Below are 20,311 nucleotides of genomic sequence, written 5' to 3'. Positions count from 1 at the left end.
TTTAAAATATCAAATTAAACAGTCCAGATTTTAAGGCAGTGGAAAAAAACTTCTCATTTCAGTATTTCCTTATTATTGTTTCCTTAAACTTTTGCCTCTAGAGCCCACACCTTAAAAGACAATATTGTTGTAACAATTATTGCTATATGCTAATACGAATGTCAGGTTTCTTGTGATCAGTGTTTTACACTTGTGGTATGTGTCTGACCACATGTCCCCGAGCACTGGAAGGAATGAAGACAGCAGAACACAACGGAATCCAACAGTAGTTTATTACCCACTCATTGCAGATGAAGTTAAACACTTCAGTTACCAGTCAATACGAGTTTAAATATTAGTTGACAACTGCAGAAAGTGTACAACGAGTACAAAATCATTAACCATAGTGTAACAAAAAGTTCCAGTGTACTGATGTCTAAAACATCAGTTGTACACTTATTATACAGCAACCATTATATGATCCTCAGCTAACTCGGGGCTTGCATCTGAAAGCTGGTGGTGTGTTTTTTTTAATGAAGTTCTCCAAGAGGTTGAGAGATTGGGTTACAACTGCATTATTTCCCAAAATACTACTAACATACAGCCTTACCTTATACAGACAAAGCTGGTTTGTGTTTTATCAACACTTCCTTTTATCAGGGAATGTAGTAACAAGAAAAAAAAATCTATACATAAAAAAATTAAACTCCAGTACACAATATATTATATATATCTATATTGTACTACAGATTTCATATAAATCAAGTATAGGCCAAATTTTGGCATCAGTTTTAAGTGCATTAAGTTTAATACAAAATCCCCCTCAGACTCTGCTCTTACTGTTCACGTCACTTGTTCCTGAACTGATCTTCATCAGCTTTGATACCTTAGACATCCAGGGTTTTCTTAAGATCTAATTTCCATCTCAGCAATATTACCCTTGTCTTTCATTACACTTTCTAACAAAAATAAACTTGTAAGAAAACTTAGTGACTAATTTAGTCAAAGTTTAGCGACTAATAAAATTCTCCAACTTTATGGGAATTCTTATTTACATTTACTGGTCAATAACTTCAAGGTAGTATTATCCCATGTACCCTCTATTCTCCTTTGATCCTACAGGAACAGTTACTGATAGTACACATTCTGCTTTGCTTTCTTAAGTGGACTCTTACCAACATGCAAATTATTTCTAGTGCAGAATGGAGTGCAAAGAAATTTTTCTAATGCATGGTTGAATGTGCTTCAAATCTAGCATCACTTTTTAGAGAACACCTAAAGAGCTCTACTTTCTCTGCCACACAATGTCATATTTTGTTTCCAAATTCAGCTTTGTTTAAGGAAGTATTGTAAGAAGAAAAACAGCATTAATGACTCAATTCATCTATCATTTTGACAAAGATGGTACTTACAATAAATTTTAAAATGGGCTTATATTTTTTTTTTTCCTGAAACAAAAAGGCCACTTGAGCTTTCCACTGGAATAAAGTTCCGGTATGAAGTCATTCAATGAGACTTCCTCCCACAAAAAGTTTCATTTTCCTCAAACTTGTTTGTAAAATACAGAAATAAATTGTATAACCTACAGACATTCTACATTAGACCAAAAAACCAACCAAGAATCAATTACAGTAAGTTGAGTCACAATATCCCAATAAATCAATTGTTCTGTCATCACTTTATCTACTGTCTTTGTTCTGGGGTCTCGTCAGTCACACAATTCTGGTACAGAGGGGGAAGCGCCAATGAAGTCTTACAAATGTGCAACCACTTCCAGCTACTGAGAAACAGCTTCCAAGTTAAGCCCTTTAAAAGTCTCGTCAAAATGGGGCTGAGCGTGATTTTAGCAAGAACAATCTCTCAGACCTCAAAAGCAAGGCTGTCACACCTCAGAAGGGAAGTCACTTCAGACACTGATGTCTGCAGGCAGGTCAGAGCACGGACTTGTCCTTCAGGGTTCACTCTCAGTGTAATATGGAAGGAACCAGGTGCAAAACTTCGAGTAAAGTTAACAGGAGTTTGACAGCAATGCCCCTTCATACCACTCAATTACTTAATATCATCTGTATTCTATGTCAAAAATCTCAATTTTGTATTGAGAAAGCAAATACTGAAACAGAAACAACTTTTAGCACAACAGATGTATTTACTTACAGCATGCAAGGTTTGTTTTTACGCATTTTTGCAGCTAACAGCCACTCACAGCCCTTAAGTATTTACAAGTTCAAAATTACAATCTTCACATAAGTAGCAATTGCTTACAAAAGTTCTGGACAGCCCCTTGGAAATAAGCAAGAAATGGAGTAAAAAATACTGAGAGCAGTAATTAAAAAAAAGAAAAGCAAAGGAAAACATAATTGCTTCTAATATCCAGACAATGTAACACTGTTCTGGTAAGAAAAAAATAAACAACACAAAAGCCACGTATCACATTTAGAGATGCCATTTTATAAGAAATGCATCTTTATGGTGGTTGTTTGTTTTTTTTTTTGGAGAAAAGCTGTACATAACCTTTCAAAAATTCCAAGCAAATAAACAATACACAACTCCCTTTGGTTTGCCAGTTTACCTTTAAGTAGCTTTTCCACCTCCCACCTTCCCCCACAGTTTCAAGGTGAGTGGTAAGGCAAACATGAGCAGAGACTGAACAGCTTCACAGGTGATCACACAGGAGAAGGATGCTTCAATCAACCCCAGCACGTGGTATGGGATGCAGAAGTTATCACTTTTTCAGAAACATGAAGCTTTTTTGAAAATAATATATTCTAAAACTCACCTAGGATGCAATGCTCACTCCTGACTGAGGGCCAGGTCAGGAAAAAAATCCTGCTCCTTTATTTATGGCAATCTTAGACTAATTTGAGTCCCTTCAGCCTCTTGGAAAACAGACTTTTGTGCCAAATCACTCTCTACCTGCCTGTTGGTATTAAGCTTTATTTATTTATTTATTTAAGGTAATTAAATAAGATGAATTTAACTCGCAGCTTTTTGTAATAAATGTGCATTTTTATCTGCTTCTATAAAGTAGAATTTCTCTCCTTAAGACTATACAGCCTGGAACAGAGGGAATTCCCTAGCAGTGACATGGAATACATTTTCTCACTATTTCATGAAGCATATTTTCCTTCTGTAAAGACATCTAACTACCTTTTAAAGCTATGTTAAATTTATTTATAAACCATTTGGTACCAGCTGATGCTCATACTAGAAACATTTTTTGTGTTCAACTCTAGGAATAGGTTAGGGCAAAAAGTGCTCCAGTTTTACCTGCTGCTTTGTTATGCCCAATTCCAAAGAATCTCAGCTTATCAGTAAACAAAATTATACTACAATACAAATATTTACGTTGGATTTTTAAGTGTTTGCATTTCTGTGATTCTTTATTCTCTAGCAGTATTTGTACTGCATGACATTTGGGCTAAACTGCCCTCTTGAGCCTAACCCCTTATAAAACATGAAAATAGAACAGTAAAACTTTTTCTCGTGTAAACTTCGGTAAAGTAGTTGCAGTCTGAAGAGACAGAGTTGTGAAGGTGCTGCATAAACACTCTGATGTACATTTCCTGGGGACCAGACTGTGGTACATGGAACATGACATTTTGAAGTTACTCAGTGTAATGTATAAAAATATAAAATATATATTCATGAGTAACAGTAGAATAAGCTACAGTGCAATTTTCCTTAGCCTGTTGAAAGCTCTACCTGTGTGTGATCTTTTCCACCCCTTCTACGTCCTCCACAGTACACTTCATGTTCCATTAATACTACAAGAGAGCAAGCACAGCTAGAAAAGACAGCTTGAGCTACACTCTACATGCTGTAAACTTGAAGTGTCTAAAAGTCCAATATGTACCTTAAAAATTAGTTTTGCTCACTTTTCTGTGCTAGAATTTAAACATTTTTTGCTATAAACTGTAAAGCTAGGATATTTAAGGAGAATATGCCCTAAACTTCAGAGAAAGCTATCCTATTATTTTCACCAGTCCTCAGACTAATTTAATATAATTGCAACTACAGCACTTTCTCAGGGCTTTAAGCGTAAGGCATTTTGTGTACATTCCCCCAGCTATTTATTTAATGGCTATCTTGGTGTGCAAAGCCAAACCAGTGGAAATCCCACCCTCAAAACCTCAGAAACCAATTTACCCTTTACTGCACATTCAGCATCGAACTGTAAAAGGGAAACAGAAGAAAAATCAAATGCAGCAATATGCACAGAAACAAGGGAACCATTTTCTACTGGGTAAGGTCTTTTCAGCTACACAAGTTGTTCAACACCCCCTCAGCTCTGAATTCCTCAGTTCAATACATTCATAGCGGTGCATTCAGGATGCACTGGAGAAATGCATCAGAAAAGTTATTTTTCACATCATCTGGTGCCAGTGTACCGTAACCTCCTCTGCTTCAAAGAAAGTGAAGTTAATTTCGTAAATCTACACAGTAACAGTTTGGAGATATGATCTCCAGTACAAAAAAAAAAACCAAACAACAACAAACCCCTTCCAATTGCAAATAACGTTTACAAAAAATGTAAGCTTTGCATTCTATCTAATCACTGTATTTCCCAATCAAATGATGCTTTTCCTGAAAAAGAAACATACAATGCAAACTAAGTAATTTGTGTCTGTCACTAAGACAGCGCTTCCTGGAATAACAGTTCCTGACATGGAAAGAACAGATTGGGCAACACATGAACAAGACAAAATGAAACAGAAATAGGCACATGAAAATACAGTTGAAGGGTCATATCCTACTCATCACTGGAAAAAGGACCATGAAAAGCTGTAAAATTTAGATATGCACAAACAGTTCATGCATTGACCACACTGTCTTGACTGCTCACAATCTGTCAATCAGAATGATTAAAAATTTAATTTGATCTTTACATTGTCTTATAGCTATCTAAACTGGGTAAAAGTGACTATCACCTTTAAATATAGTATGTTAATGCATAAAAATACATATATTTTCTAGAATAAGGATTATATTTTCTAACCAAATACCTAAAAGCAGTGGTCCTTCTAGATTAGTTTGGAATAATAAGTGAAGCCCATTTCCTTGCAGGGGTGTTTTTATTGTTTATATGTTTAAATAATTAATTTTGAATATCTGTCCACCGTATAAACAATCTCCAGAAAAATATATCCTCTTCCAGTAACTTACAATACACATTAAAAATACTTACAAAAGGGATTATTGTTCATTTACAACATCTTGAGCTCACAGACACAATTTTTGGGCTATTTCATTACTCAATTTTGATCAGGCAAAACTGAATATTCCGGTTAACTTGAACCATGTCAGCAACACGGACAATCTAACATTTCAAAATATCTGCCTAATTATGTAAGATTTTAAATAAAAATTAGGCATTTTTACATCACAGTATATATGGCATTTCTTAATTTAGTAACAGAAAGGCACAGTTATCAAACCATAAAATACAGTACCTGAATTATGTATACTCTAGTGATATCTACCAATGCTAATCCAGACATTTTACTCTGTAGAGGGGGCTAAAGAAAAAGGCTTCTGCTTGTTTATTTAGAAAAATTCAACCTCATTACAAGTTTGGTCCTTTAGAAATACTTATTAGCTGAAACATCTTGAAGCAGGACTTCAGGAAAGAATAGAAGAAAGCAAATTTAGCAGTCTATGGTCCAACAACTTGAGTAAATTACCGTGAAATGGCAAACAGATGATGAATGGAGGCTTCTGATTAGTTGTCAGACATACCTGTTAAAGTGTCAGTGTACACAGGTACAGACTGACAGACATCCCAGACACATTCACTGCATCACACACACACGCAGACTTTGTTACAGCAATAAGTCCAGACACAGCATTTACAGAGTTCAGCACCTCTCCTGGATTGATACTTGACTGCTGGCCCTACAGCATCCCCAGAGATGTGCAAAGCCCTCTAAATGCTTTGCCTGCTTTCTATTGCTGTTAATGTGAAGACCCTGCTAAAGCCAAGCTCGCCGGCCTTCCCGTAGCAAACTAGTGCACCTCCAAAAAGCAACTAGCTCTGTTCTCCCTATTTAACGTGCTCAAACTGCATCAGGAAAGACCAATGAAATGGAAGAGGCAAGGAACAATAAACATGAGGGAGAACCCAACCATTCCATAGGTGATATAGCGATAGGGAAGCTCAACTTCCATGCGCTGCCGTGCTTTCCGTACGTCGCCGTGCGGGATGCGAAATATTTTACAGGCCAGTGGGATCGTGGCTTTTTTCATCGCCACTTTTGTTAACAGCAGAACTATCACCCCGATCAACAGCCGCAGTATGGCTTTTCCAAACACAGTCACGGTGAGGGAGGACAGGGATAACGGTAAGGTGTGGGGAGGAGGATCCAGCTGGAGGCCCATGATGTAGTTGACGTGAGAGCCGCAGGCCACGCCGGCACCACAGCCCAGGATCTGAGCCGTGTCTCCTCGCGACGTGCTCCAGGTGTCCAGGGTAAAGGAGAAGATGCCCAGGGCCAAATGGAGACTGATGATAATTAAGGGTGCATATTTGTAAGTCAAGTTGAAGTTATCAATCAGGTCCACAACTGGATGGAAGACAACCAAGATAAGAATAGCATACAGAAACCCAGCAATAACGTCCTGTTGAAGAGAAAGACGTGGTTTCAGTGTAGTAACAATTAAAAAAAATAATTTAAATTACATTAACGAGAACACAAACCTAGACTGCTGTAATGCTAAAAGTGACTTGTGGATTCCCTTTTTTTCTTTTTAAAGATAAGGTAAAGAATTGCATTTGACCACCTATTAACAAGTTACCTGCATCCTGACCAGATCATGAACGAAGTTAGGATCAAATGATCCATGATCAAAGTTGCAGATCTAGAGTTTTTAGTAAGGTCTGTTGTGACAGGACAAGGGGTGACGGTTTTAAACTAGAAGAGGATAGACCGAGACTAGATACAAGAGAGGCATTTTTTCAATGTGGGTGATGAGGCACTGGCACAAGTTGGTGGTGGATGCCCCATCCCTGGAAACATTCAAGGTCAGGTTGGACAAGGCCCTAAGCAATCTGGGCTAGTTAAAGATGGCCTTGCTCACTGCAGGAAGGGTTGGACCAGATGACCTTGAAAGACCCCTTCCAACACAAACCATTCAGTTATTCTTATAGGATTCTGTCTGCTGGCAACAATGGTCCTTGTCCAGGGTCAGGGCATTCCAACCTACAGCCAGCACAAATCCAGCCCAGCTAAATACATTCTGCCAACTTAAGTTTGCTGAAACAGCTCAACAGTGGATCTCAGTGCTTGGGTGCCAACACACAGGCACGCTGGCAGTTGAGGACCACTGCAGCCAGGCATTAGAGCAGCTTCAACTTTCCACTCCAGCATCAAAATTAACAGTGGGGCAAGAATAGAGAACTGATTCCAGCTATTAAAGGAGAGGAAGAGGTAACTTCCATGGCTTCATACTTGATTTTCAGTTTTATTACTGATTTTAAAAAGTCTTTTCTTAGTTAAAAGACTACTCTATTTTTTAATTTAGCGTTAAAATTCAGTTGCTGTTGATTAATCACTCAGCTGTGTGGAATTATCTGCACCTTTTGTCACCTTTAGTTGTTAATGAAGAACAAGCACTACACTAAGCCAAAAACTAGAAAGCAGATTCCCTTCATTCTCATGCTTATCAACTCTTCCATATGAGCCATAAGGTGGGACTTGGATCAGCAGGGTTTGTAGTGCTCCCTCTTCAATGGATCATTTTTGTTCACTTCCACTAATTGAATGCTTGCTAAAAGCTCTAATACAATTGACTGATATGAACATCAGACTTGCTCATTTCTGAAGCAACCACAACTATCTGCTCTATTTGCCATCCTATTCCCCCCAAACTCAGGCACCATGGTTGATGTTTCTTGCAGGCAACACATGGTGAATTGTATTCCCTCAAACACTGCAGAGGATTCAGGTGTGAAACTGCCAAATAACCCAGTCTGGTCACTATTTGTTGCACTACTTTGTTTTAAGACATTATGTGTCAGCTGAACTACCAGTCCATCACATCATCCTCCACACAAGTGGTTCTAATTTGGGAAGCCTCCTAATAAGTGATGTAAAAATGCCATTCAGTTTTTCTGAGCTGCCTTATTTTCACATGCTCCCTTTACACTGTGTTCATCTAGCAGCTTTTCTACTCCCTACCAGGCTTACTCTTTTCTGTCAGTTAGCTTTTCTCCTTCTAGCACATGATCCTCAAAAACCATCCTCATTAGCAGTCTTGCATTCCAGTTACCCCTTTGTAGTGTTCTTGTTTTCCCATTTTTACATTGCATACATTTGTGTTTCAGTCTGGGGTTTTTTTAACCCTGTTTAAAAAATGAGTTTGTTTTTCAAAGATGACAACTTCGTTATTTGGTTCTAGAAACTCTGGGAAGTGAAACCCCAGCAGGTAGTGTGGTGCTCTGAAATGAATGTATTTTGAGCAGCTGAGATGGAACCCAAGTGAACATTAACAGCCACTTTCTCATTCTGCAAAATTATTTCTACTCTGTAGAGGAAAATTTAGTCTACACTTCAGAGTAGTCATCAATTTCTGCACTAAACCCCGATATTAAATAGCTGTTAAGTTTCAACTGCAGACTGAGTTAATAAAAGACAAGCATAAATTAACCATGATATTCACTTTTAGCTATTGTATCAACTTCTGTGCTGAAGAAATGTAAGTATTCTCTTCCTGTATGGTAGGACATTCAAAAAAATACATCTCTATACAATTATTGCACTATAAAACCTTCAATGTGATGGCAGTTTATGAAATCAGAACAGCATTAAAACAGAAGCTTAGCAGGATTATTTTCTTACCAAAATTGAATGCATTCCCATATAAATTCGACTACAGCAAACCAAGGAACACCAGCAGAGTGCAAGGATCAGTCCAAACATAAAAGGATACTGGTAGGGAATAAAAATGGAGAAACTGTATTAGAATTTGGAAAAAAATAAATTTTTTAAAAAAAAATCACTCTATGAGAATTCTATAAATAATTCCAATGAATGCCACTTATGCTTACCCTTTTCCTTGCCCTTTCCTTTCCCCCAAGCCTATTAGAGCACCTTTTCATAAACTCAAAATGTTAAGTCAAGCTTTCAAATTTTCCCTTGCCTTCCTTTGCATTCAGGATGTATGAATTTCAGTGCTCGGGTCATACCTTTTCAAAGCACTAAGAAATGTATCCATCTCTGTAGCAGTTGTCTTGCCATGCTGAGATACCCTAAATTGGCCACATGGGCAGAGACAAGTGTGTGCTATAAACTGTGTAACAGTTTTACACTGAGTGAAGCAGCTACATCACATACTAGTATTACTGGCAATTATCCAGACAGAACCTAGTGGCTCCACTTCCTGAAAAGAAGGAACTCATCATAAAATTACAAATAAATTCAATCCTTCCTCAGTCCTTTACTTTAGAGCTTCTGCAATCCCTGACTCCACCTCTGGGCATCAGTATGAAACTCCTAAAACAGTAATCTCTTTTGTTCTCTCCAAACCCATATAAATTTCCTCTCACAGTCCACATTTGTTAAACAAAAAACATCAAATAATTATTTGCAATTATTTCCATCTTCTCATAGATTTTTTTTTTATTAATAAGGACTGTTTACCAGGAAGAAACGAAACACTTTGCTTTAATAAGCACATGCCAACACAAGTAGAAACTTAGTTCCTTAACTTTCTTAGGTTTTGGATAAAACTATGCTATATTAACATATTACACCTTCTCCACTAACATATTGCAAAATGTTGTACAAGACAGGATACAGCTTCCTTTTTTTCTGTATTAAAAATAATTATTAGTTCTTTAAAAGAAGCAGTCACAAGACAAAATGGCATGTTTCCAAAATTGCTTCACTTCCCATGATAAATCATTTTCAATAGAAACAGGCAGTCTAGATGTACTCAATCTTAGGAATAAAATCTAAGAATTACAGGCAGTTTTCTTGCCCTTTCCCTTGTCCCTTTTATGGGTAACCTGAAGGGTAGAATACACAACAAATTAGAGAAAGTATCTTTAACATTACTGGAGAAAGTCCTCTGCCCTCTGTGGAGGCCACTGAACAGACTGACAAGTTTCTAAATCAGTCCGTCAGTGAAAGGTCTGAGAGAAGATTATCAGTCTTCTGCATTATTCCAGTGTTGTTTGAATTCTCAGCTCCAGAACCAAGTTAGCATGACAAACCTAAAATAATTTTCCTCAAACTGACAGCATATCACTGAGCTCAGATTTCACATAAAGATTTCACATCAAAATAAATTCTAAATGCCCAGCTCACAGTTGGGTTACATCCAGGCTAAACTAATTCCTGTAGCAATATTTGCCTTTGTTTTTACTACACTCATCAACAAATTGGACCTAAACAAGATTACAAACTTGTGACTCATTTCTAGCTGAAATGATGAAGGAACAAATCCAGTTTCCTGCCTTTCAGAAGTGTGCTAATAACGGGCAAACCAGCAGGAACTCGGTCACACTCAGGCAGGATTGCAGGGTTATCAGATGCCGACGTTGTCACGGCGCCCACAGAAACCAACCCTGTACGCTACGAGTGCAGCCCCATCGCTCTTCCTCATGATGCTTCTCCCTTCCTTGCCACTGACCTCAGGAAAGAAGGAATGCTGCCTGCTCCAGGAGGACAGTCAAGCCACACAACCTCCCTGCATGGGGCTGCTCCCCACTCCCTGCCAGGGGACTCCCAAAGCAGGAATGCTGTATATGCAGGGATAGCTATACCCTATGTCCCACGAAGGGGAGCTCTGAGTTGCCCATCCCTTGATACCACGTGGCCATCCTTGTTTCCTGGCACACATCTTTTGTGCTTTCTGGGTCCAGTCAGGGGTAAGGCTTTTCTTTAATAAATACAGACTTGTCCTGTTTCTGAAATACCTGACAGAAACAGAAGCTGGAGCTTTAGCAGAAGACCAATGCAGTGCCAGGCTCAGCAGGGCTACAGCAGTTAATGATCCCGTGGGTAAGAAGCTGGGATTGTGGGAGGGAAGAGGTCAGAGCAGCTTTAACATCAAGATCCCGAGAACAAGGAGCATGAAGGAAAAAGTTAGGTGAGGAGTCTTGTTTTAAGAGTCCTGAGCAGGTCATTGTAAACAGCAGGGAAAGGATTCTGAAAATGAAAAAATAAATGCTTGCTCTCAGTTAAGAAATCTCAAGGGTGGGGTGTTTGGGAAGAAGGAAACTGTCAGAAACTCCAGCTTAGAAGAATATTTTGGAAAGAGTATTTGTCTCTGTCATATCTCACTCTAATTCTGAATAAATACCCTTTAAACCATCTGAAAATATGGGCCAGCTTAGTTCCTCTGTAGCAAAACATAGCAGAATAGTTTGGGTTGGAAGGGACCTTTAAAGACCATCTAGTCCAACCCCCCTGCCATGGGTAGGGACATCCTCAACCAGATCAGGTTGCTCAGAGCCCCGTCCAACCTGGCCTTGAGCGTTTCCAGGGATGGGGCATCCACCACCTCTCTGGGCAACCTGTGCCAGCATTTCACCACGCTCTAAAAAAGTTCTTTTTTTTTTTTTATCTAATCTAAACTGATCCTCCTTTAGTTTAAAAACATCACCCCTTCTCCTATCACAACGGGCCCTAAAAAGTTGGCTCCCAAATTTCTTACAGGCGCCCTTTAAGTACTGATCACAAATAAAGCACAACACTGCCTCCTCCTTGGCCTGTTTCACTATACCTCTTAAAGGCAGCCACTGGGTTCAAGAATTCCCAGGACACCAGACTGGCAGCACCTCCTTAAACCCTGCCTTGGGGTGGTAAAACAACCATGTATTTTCTCCTCCCATGTAGGGCTAAGTGCACAAGGTGACTAGAGGAGAATATTAACACTCCCACACAGCAGAGTGCTCAGCAGCAATGCCAAGTCATACCACCAACAGGGGACATCACCTTGATCCTTACAAAAAAGCTGATGCCATAAATGTACTTCTAAATTGCTGTCTGAAAATAATGCAATACTGAGGTACCAGCAAGCATTTCCTAAATGTTGTTTCATCTAGAAAATGACAGCCTGTATTTTGCACATATAGTGGTATATACCATGGCTGTGCATCTGCAACCTCCCACCACCTAGGCCTGCAAAATGCCCCCAAATAAGAAATATTTTCTGTTAATATAGTGCCTTAAGAGTATTAATATTTGTTTTTCTTTATAATATTGTATTTCACAAAACTTATCTCCTAATCACAACTGAATCTTCAAAGAAAAAAAAATGAAACAAGCAGCTTTTACTATGTTTTTTTACTTAAAATAGGCACATTTTATGAAAGACCACGGCAAAAATCTTAATATAAGTTTATCTCAAGTGTTCATGGAAGAAAGCCACAAGCACTTTTTTATTTTGCTATGTTGACTTGGGTCTCTTATTTTGGAAAATACTGCATTCATGAATTCGAAAATTAACAGCTATCAATTACCTCTGAGCTATAAACTTTCAGATCTTCTCTGTATAGTTGTATGCAGACACACTGACAGGCTCTAGATACATGAGAGACATTAAAGCATGAACTGCTGAATTCCAGCAGTTTTATTCCCATGGCTCCTGGCACCTACAGAGGGACAAAGGACAGTTGCACTTCTGCCCTCTTCCCCAGTTCACTGCTGTTTTTACTGATTTAGGCATCAGCAGGCAGACTGGTACCACATGTCCTTTCAGGTGACGGCCTGAAAGGTTGTCAGAGCTCACAGCTGGGAGAGATAAACATAAAAACCAGGTTTCATTCTCTCAGCTTGTTCTTTTGGATAAAAAAATTGTCATATCACCGTTCTTGACTGCACTTAGTGTTGCTGTCAGTCAGACACTCAGGAACAGCCCAGTTTGGACACAAACACCTCAAACTCTGTCTCCTTGTCCTCAACTAAGACCATCTTCAGTATATCCTCAAAAACCCATTATGCCTCCATAGCCATCGTGCCACCTCAACAATTCTGAGTATGAGGGATATTTTTTGAACTGCACACTGCTTTCTTTTGTCTAAATAAAAAAACTCCAAAAAACAAGCATGTTATTTAAAATTTAAAAAAACCCACATGTTGATTACTTCACTTCACATATTAAGACAAAGCTAGGAATAAAATTGACTGAATAAACTACTCATCATTTCTCAGACCTCAACTCATATGCAGAATCTTGTTTCAAAGAAGCTGAATTAAATTCATCAGATTTAGAAAACAGCAGTAAAACTGTTCCCAGGAAGTCTTTGAGAATTTTATGCCCTATGTTTTTAACAAAATTTCCCATCCAATAGAAAATTCCATTACATCCTCCAAAACGGGCTTGCAAGCTTCTGACTGGATTCCTCACCAAACCTTTCCCCATCCTCCTCCCTCCCCTTAATCTGACTTTTTGCCAAGAGTCTTAATAACAAAACTATTGTTTAAAAATGCTCATAAGGAAACAATCTGTCCCAAAAGCTTTGACCTAGGTCAGAAAATTTCTTCTTTCATAATGAAACACTATTAAAAGACACTCTAGATGCTCATTTCTTTACTTTTTTAAAGCACATTCTACACTGGAGAAGTTTCCAGCACCTACAAAGGATTCCAAAATAATTTTCTAATATTTTCAGGGTCCTACAGTATTACTCAATGATCTTTTTTAATTGTATCAGAACTCAGAAGTTCAACTTGAGTTTGAGATGATCATTTTGGGCCAGAGTCCACGGAAAGAATCCAAGCAGCACTTGCAGCACTGGGCTTTCAATAAGGTATTTTGATATATTGGTTAAGCTGCATTTATCAATAATTTCTTTCTTTCTTCCACTGACCAACCTTAATACCAAAAGGCATGAAGACCTCAGCGTTATATGTCACTACAAGAGCTTCTTCTTTGAATTCCAAGGTAAGGTTTTCAATGCCAGTCCTGCAGGGAGTTAAAATATTTAATTTTCTGCCACACATAATCTGAAAAGAATTTAAGGAGTAACAATAGGAATTAGCCTGTTATTTCTTTTCCTTGCAGTCATTAAAAAATAACCCCTCTCTGAACACAACCAGCAAGAATCTTATGGCTTGCTCTGTTTATGCCCCTACACCTAAAACTATAGTTTTTCTGCAAAATGTTTTCTCAGGCTTAAACAACACATCCCATTTGAAAGAACAAGTAGTGCTTTACATGTGTACGATCCACCATGAAAAAAGAAACCGCTTGAGAACTATTTCCTTTGAATCCTTTTTCATCAAAAACTCTGTATCCAACCTTGCAACATTTGTTTTTACATATTTCCCCCCAAGATCCTTTACTTTAATTAAAGATTTGCTTAGGCAAAGCTGAAAAATATATTTAATGCCAATCAACAGGGTTTAATAGGACAGGCTGCTGTATTCCTCTGGTACAGATTCCCCAGTGAGATTTCTAAGAACTGGCTGTGCTCTCTTCAAACTTTTAAGAATATTTGAATCAAACAGGCCATACAACTTTTTTCAGTTTCCTTTGCCAACTACAGGCATTAATATGGCCCACAAAAGAAGACCTCACATTTCAAATACAAGAGACAAGGCCAATGTTGAGACCCTCCAAGTTCCCATCTCTCTTTCTCAATTGCTCTCGACCATGTGGGTAATTCTGTGTTTTCAGATCATCCCTTCAGTTGTGCTTCTCATGTCAGAAGTATTGACTGTTTAAGAAACATGTGTAGAGAAAAACAATTAAACAAGCACACATCTCTTTGCCAAAGTTTCTTCCAAACATTTTAGTATTTCAGCCAAAAATCCATTTGGGCTCGTCCCAGAGGTGAGGTGTCTCCTTCTGCATGCAGTCTATACTTGCTCTCACACACAGATTTTGTACATAAGAGATGGCTTCCTGTGTGTAGCTTGCAGTTTATGACTACATTACTCTTATTAATAATGAAAGCCTTTCAACAAGGACAGACACTTAAAACTAGGATTTGCCCCTTTCTGTAAAATTCTCACTGTAGCAATGTTGTGATTAGACTATTCATTCACCCCCGATAATCAATTATTCCCTATTCCTGTGGGAATTTAGTCTTTTGAAATGAAAGAGCAGGAAGACAATTCTAGAGGTAATATTCAGTAGTGGTCAATCAGAATCACAGAGTGATCAGATCTCCCAGAAATCCCACTACAGATCCTGTCAAACCCATCTCATTTGATTAGATTCATCAGCCTTGATAAAAGTCTTGGCGCAGACAAAAGATCTCTGGAAGGGAGTTTGATGTGGTACCACGTGACAGTTTTACACAATTGGTACCACAGAGTCAACAGAGCACTAATTAACTGAAAACTGAAAAATACATCAGAGAAACCATTGCAGAACAAATGCATCTGCTGTGGGTTTAGCAGTGGTGTTTATCCAGGTCACCATTAGCACCAGCAGGGTGGAAAGACAGTCACTGATGAGAGGCTTTGCATATCAAACACTGGCAGACACGTACACAGGGAGGGCAGTGCTGTCACATTCAGCACCATCAACTGCTTCAGAGGGGAAGCCATTCTAAGAACGTTGGTTAATTTAGTTACAGAGGAACTGCTACTCATCAACCCGGGCTCTGGGCTCCTGCTGAACATCAACTGAGCGAAGTTTGCTCGGCGGCCTGCAGTGAGAGTCAGCAGTTCCTGACTCAGCTCATTAATGCAGAGCTCAGGAAGGAGTGCAAACCCATCACTTCCTAATGCAGACAGCTACTGCCAGAGCCAGGCTGCATCCTGGAGGAACAACGGGAGAAAACTGTGTTTTCTGTCTCTCTGGATGGTATTTTTTTTTGTCCCCCTCAAAATAAGCCAGCAGGGTTATGGCACATTCAGGTGCCATTCCAACTCAAGCACCATTTCTAATAAAATATGTCTTTATATCTATTAGAAATTAGTGGGTCAATGTAATCAAACAAAATATAAAAAGTACTTTTTCCAGCAGTCTCAGCCTGAGTCTTAGGAGATTTTGTAGATAATTAGCAGTTCACACTCTTTCTTCCTCCCCATTCAGGACATGATAAGCCAGCCTGGCTCAAACTGTCAATATTTCAAAGAAAGCAGGTTTTCCTCAAAGTGATAAAGGTTTAATTAAGAATTATAATCCCACTGCCTTTTAAGTGTTTGTCCTCCTCTTTCAGGGCATCAGAACATCAAAGACAGGAAAAAAAAAATCAGCATCTGTAACGTTCCTAAACTCTTGTGAGTCTTTGGCATGAGCTTTATATTTCAAGGGTACTGAAACATCTTTGAAACAAGTGGTTTTCACTGCTGAAATGCAGCATATTAAATAAACAAATAGGGATTATGTAAGTAGAATCAAAGGCTTCAGGTAAGCTCTCATAATACAAGGAGAAACTGAAAAATTATATTCCACAGTGGACAGAACAGTCAGACATTATGAAAGTTATGTCAATATATAACTTGTTTCTCTCTGAAAGTGAATATTCCCAACATCCAAACCATCTTTAAAATACATCATCTCTGAAAATATTTTACTTGAGCAATTGCATTTATAGCAACTATTTCACTCTTACTGTATATAGTCAAAAGTACTTTTGAACACCATGTGAAAGGAAAATAATTGTAACAGCATTACTTATAGTCATTGAAAACATGGAAAGCACAAATTCAACAGGTTAAAAAAACCCTACTGCAATCAAAACTTGATTTTAAAGGGACAATCTGGGCCATATGTAGAAAAATAACAGCAGATTTGCTCTATTCTCTATGTTATTCAAGGAAAAGACTCAAATAGATTGTCTTTGATAGAAAAGAACTATCACACAATAGTAGGAAGTCATAGCTCACTGAAAGCAAACTCCAAATAAGCTATACAGGAAAGAGATTCCCTTCTCACTGGAATAACATCTTTTAGAGCACGAGCAGCTTTCTTTGGTTTAGTATAAACTTCAAAGTGACAAACTCAAAGTCACCTCTATTGCAGAATAAAGTCCCTGCAGAAAGTCACACTTGTATCTGCTTCAATTCACACTCAGCCTCACTCCACTGTGATTTTCTGAACCAACAGTCCCAAGATGTGGACTGGTCACCATCAGGGTATGTGTAATGCTTCTTCACACTGAATATATACAGAAAGACTGTACCCCAACATTTGCCAAAAAGTTTATATCTAACCATCTGTATCTACTGCTAAATTTTTATAATTAAATAAAAATCATTTATAATTGATAGCTTTCCAAGAAGTTCTAAGGTCAGTCTTTTTTGACACCATCTATTTCCAGAAAAGCATGACAAAAAGATGTCACATAGATTCTACTCCCTTTCAACACCAGTAAAATATGGAGAACAGAAGAAGCATCAGATGAAAGCTTAACTCTAGAGGTGAATCAAGAGATTCCTGACATGCCATAGGTTAACTTCTGATTAATATTTGAAAATAATTTAAAAATCAGAAGAGATTTTTTCTACATGAATATTTTGAAATGGTAGAAGCTTCAAGGTCTGTTATTCACACCCATTTCACAGGAAAAGGAATCAAAAGTAAGACTCAAACACTTTGCTTCCTCATTTCCTAAGCACACTTCTGGACAAGTAACAAGGCTGAATGTTTATGATTTCTTAATATGCATTCATTATATATATGTTTAGTCAATTAGCACAGTGTCTCACAGACTGCAGTCACAGGGCTGGCAACCCAAAGATCGAACTTGGTTCATTGGCAAAAACACATTTCCCACACTGTCACTGTGCTGGTTCTGTAAAAGCAATCGAGGCGGGCTCTCCTCTGCACACAGGACATCAGTCTCTGCAAAGCTGATCGACTGCTGCTGCTAAATGAGGTTTCCCACATGCAAAGAAAGAGAAATCCAGTTCGCTCTTCCAACTGAGATCAGCCCTACACACCCAACAAGTAATAATCAAATATTCAAATGATCGAACATTGATCATGACGAAACACGATCAAAACAACTTTGAGATTAAGAATCTCAGCGAAAATCATTTATTTCAACATCCATAAAACATGACATTATTACTTATATATCATATATATTATATATTACTATCCCTGCACAACTCTAGCAGAGTGATACTTCACATTTTCCTAGCAAAGAATATGAATCCCTAATAGCTTTCTTTTGGGCACATTTTAGGGCATTCTTTTGGGCACGTTGTAGAAAATAGATACATAAGCTTTGGTTAAAGAGAGGCCAAATACAATCTCTAACCTTCAACTATCTCTTTCCTTTTAGCCACCCATTCTAGACACTGAGACAGAGCCACAGAGTGTCAGCCTGTGACAGCCAACAACTGGTGATTGTTATCAGTGACTGGGAAGACAAGAGTTCAGCCCCTGCCTGAAGCTTAGAACGAGACGTTAGTTCTCTCTGCCGAGATTACATCCCACTTAAACCAGGCAGGTATTATAATAAAGATTTGTAACCATTAACAACTTAAGAGTCGAATTATTGCATAACTTCTTCAACATTACACACACAGTCCTCAAAACTCTACACTGGACATTTGATGCCTGGGAAAGCCTTATCCCTCAGTTCCTACTGACACTGGTGCAGTGATTTAAAGCTGGATACGTGATGTCCTTCCCTTGGAGTCGCTGCTGTTGCCGTACTTCTAACAGCAAGTGCCGAAGCACATGCCACTGCTTGCGTAAAGATCAACAGTGTTATTTTAACTTCATCTATTGACCCAAAGTGCCACAGGCAGATCTTAGAGATTCTGCTGAATGAAGGTGCTGAAAAGATCGGAGGTTATCAATTCCTGCTAATTAAGAGCACACTGATAGTTGTAAGATCGCCTGAAAGTACAAACCCCAGAAATAATCATTTACAGTTTGTCGTTAATGAAACTAAAATCGTTAAAGGAAAGCTAAAACTACAGACTGACTGAGGCTACAAAGTGACTCGTGGTAAAGAACGATCAGCAAAAAGTGCTTTACTTGCTGGCTCTCCACCAAATTCTCACTCGGTAAAACCAAATGCCTGTAAAAATATCAGATGCCTATCCAAACTTCGCGCGAAGAAGGGACAAGTTGGAAAAAACCCTCACAAGAACAAAATGCAGATTATTACCGCAGACTTTTCGTGCCTGCTGAGCTAATCCACAAAGCCAGCAGGACCTCCATTCAACAGGACAGAATTACTAGAACAGTTCTTGTTACCTGAGCGCTCGCTTAGATCGCAGAAAAAAAAATATAAATAAAGGGGGGAGGGGGAAAGGCACAAATTTCACATTTTTCCCGAACAAACTCAGCCACCTCTCCTCCCAAAATCAATCAGGACTGTCGCATCCTCACACCCCGGGGCCGGAGAGCGCACGGCTGAGGACGCGGAGGTGCGACCTTTACCTGCCAGCGGCCGTAGCTGAGCAGCAGCAGCGCCAGGGGGATGGCGGTGCCCGACATGGCGTGGGTGGAGGGCATGCTGTACTCCGAGTTGTAGAACACCTCCAGCTTCACCACGGGCGGCGAGGCGGGACGCGGCCAGCGGATCACATCCTTGGTGCACTGCCCCAGGTACATCACCCACACCCAGATGATGATGAGCCTCCGGCCCAGCCAGGCGTCCAGGTTCCAGATGCAGAAGGGGAAGAAGAGGATGTAGAAGAGCTCGTTGCCCAGCTCCGTGCCCAGGCTGAAAAGATAGTAGAGGAAGCGGCTGTGGGTGGCGAACTCCTGGCTGCCGTCCTCCTCCTCCGTCAGCGAGTTGCGGCGCGGCCTCCTACTCCAGGGCCGCGGGGGTCCCGCCGCGCCGGGTACGGCGCCGTTCCCGGTGGTGTTCCCGGCGGGATGCGCCTGCCCGCCCGCGGGGCCGCCGTTCGCCACCGGCCCCCGCTGCCCCGCGCCGGCCCAGCCCGAGGGCCCCTCCACGCCGCAGAGCCGCTGGAACGCGGCCACTTTGCGCGGGTCCTGCAGGTGGGCGGCCAGGCGGGCCAGGCGCCGGCCCACGGACATTGCGAGCGGCGGGACCGGCGGCGAGCTTAGGGCGGCGGGGGGGGGGACTTCTCCTGATGGGCGGCGGGAGGGGACGGGGGCTCCGCGGAGGAGGAGAGCCGTTCCCTGACGAGAAACGCGCCGGAGGGCGAGGCGGCGGGGAGCGACGGACGCGGCGGGGCTGCCCCTCGCCTCAGCGCGGCTCCTCCGCCGCTCCGGCCCCGCTCTCGCTCCCTCCCTCACGCCCGCGCCAGCCCCGCCCCACCGCGCCTGCGCGCAGCTCCCCCCCTCAGCGCGGCCGGGACCCCCCTCCCGGGACGTCCCCACCGCGCGCGGATTGGCCGCGGCCCCCCCCCGGTCCCGCCCCTACGGACGGCGCAGCCAATCGGGACCCGGCGCTACGCGAGGCGGCGGGCGGCGCGAGGCGGCCTCGAGCGTGAGGGGC

General features: G+C 40.5%; 1 protein-coding gene across 1 annotated transcript; it reads right to left on the bottom strand.

Annotated features, from left to right (window-relative positions):
- Positions 1-252: 252 nt before the first annotated feature.
- On the bottom strand, positions 253-20,105 carry SGPP1 (sphingosine-1-phosphate phosphatase 1). Its single transcript, XM_032691409.1, has 3 exons — positions 19,282-20,105; positions 8,814-8,903; positions 253-6,594 (listed from the first exon to the last, which is right to left on the bottom strand). Exons 1-3 carry the CDS (start codon positions 19,885-19,887, stop codon positions 6,043-6,045), a joined length of 1,248 nt encoding a protein of 415 aa, XP_032547300.1. The 5' UTR covers positions 19,888-20,105; the 3' UTR covers positions 253-6,042.
- Between the last annotated feature and the right edge of the window lie 206 nt (positions 20,106-20,311).

Source organism: Chiroxiphia lanceolata, chromosome 6, assembly GCF_009829145.1.
Source record: "Chiroxiphia lanceolata isolate bChiLan1 chromosome 6, bChiLan1.pri, whole genome shotgun sequence".
Lineage (NCBI taxonomy): Eukaryota > Metazoa > Chordata > Aves > Passeriformes > Pipridae > Chiroxiphia > Chiroxiphia lanceolata.
The sequence above is the reverse complement of the archived record's forward strand: the minus strand, read 5'-3'. Positions and strand labels throughout refer to the sequence as shown.